A 636-nucleotide genomic window follows, 5' to 3' on the forward strand; every position below is an offset into this window, starting at 1 on the left:
GGTGGAGAAGGGCGTCCTAACCACAGAGAAGCAGAACTTCCTTCTATTCGATATGACCACGCATCCACTCACTGATAATACCGCTAAGAATAGACTCGTCAAGAAGGTAACAACATCACATCACTGTCTATACATTCCCAAGTAATAAAAAAGTAGAAAGCGGCCTAGCAAAACTAGCTGTTTTACATTCGAAATTAATATAATGCGGCCGCTGGCAATGCCAGCTGTTTTACGTTCGTAATTAATATAATGCGGCCATCGGTCGCTGGCAATGCCAGCTGTTTTACGTTCGTAATTAATATAATGCGGCCTTCAGCCGCTGGTAATGTCAGCTGTTTTACGTTCGTAAGAAATATAATGCGGCCTTCGGGCGCTAGTTTCGTTCAATTAACCCATATTGTACGTATATTTTTAGGTTCAAGATGCTGTGCTGTGTCGCTGGGTGAATGATCCCCATCGTATGGATAAGAGAACTCTAGCATTATTACTCCTTGCTTCCGCCGCTGATGTGCTGGAAAACGCCTTTGCCCCCCTGAGCGATGAAGACTACGAGGTAAGACCTGCCTCAGTAGCGTAGTGGTCAAGACGCTCGCCTGGTAAACAGGAGGGCGTGGGTTCGATCCCAGCCGAGGCATG

General features: G+C 46.5%; 1 protein-coding gene across 1 annotated transcript; it reads left to right on the plus strand.

Annotated features, from left to right (window-relative positions):
• Positions 1-6: 6 nt before the first annotated feature.
• LOC103523693 (Golgi phosphoprotein 3 homolog sauron-like) lies at positions 7-553 on the plus strand (the record flags this gene model as incomplete). The annotated part of the gene is made up of 2 exons (XM_008488713.2): positions 7-106; positions 416-553. Coding segments are annotated over exons 1-2 (192 nt in total), but the record flags the coding sequence as incomplete, so codon positions are not given.
• Positions 554-636: the final 83 nt, after the last annotated feature.

This window comes from Diaphorina citri, unplaced genomic scaffold (assembly GCF_000475195.1).
Source record: "Diaphorina citri unplaced genomic scaffold, Diaci psyllid genome assembly version 1.1 scaffold33321, whole genome shotgun sequence".
In the NCBI taxonomy this organism is placed as follows: Eukaryota; Metazoa; Arthropoda; class Insecta; order Hemiptera; family Psyllidae; genus Diaphorina; species Diaphorina citri.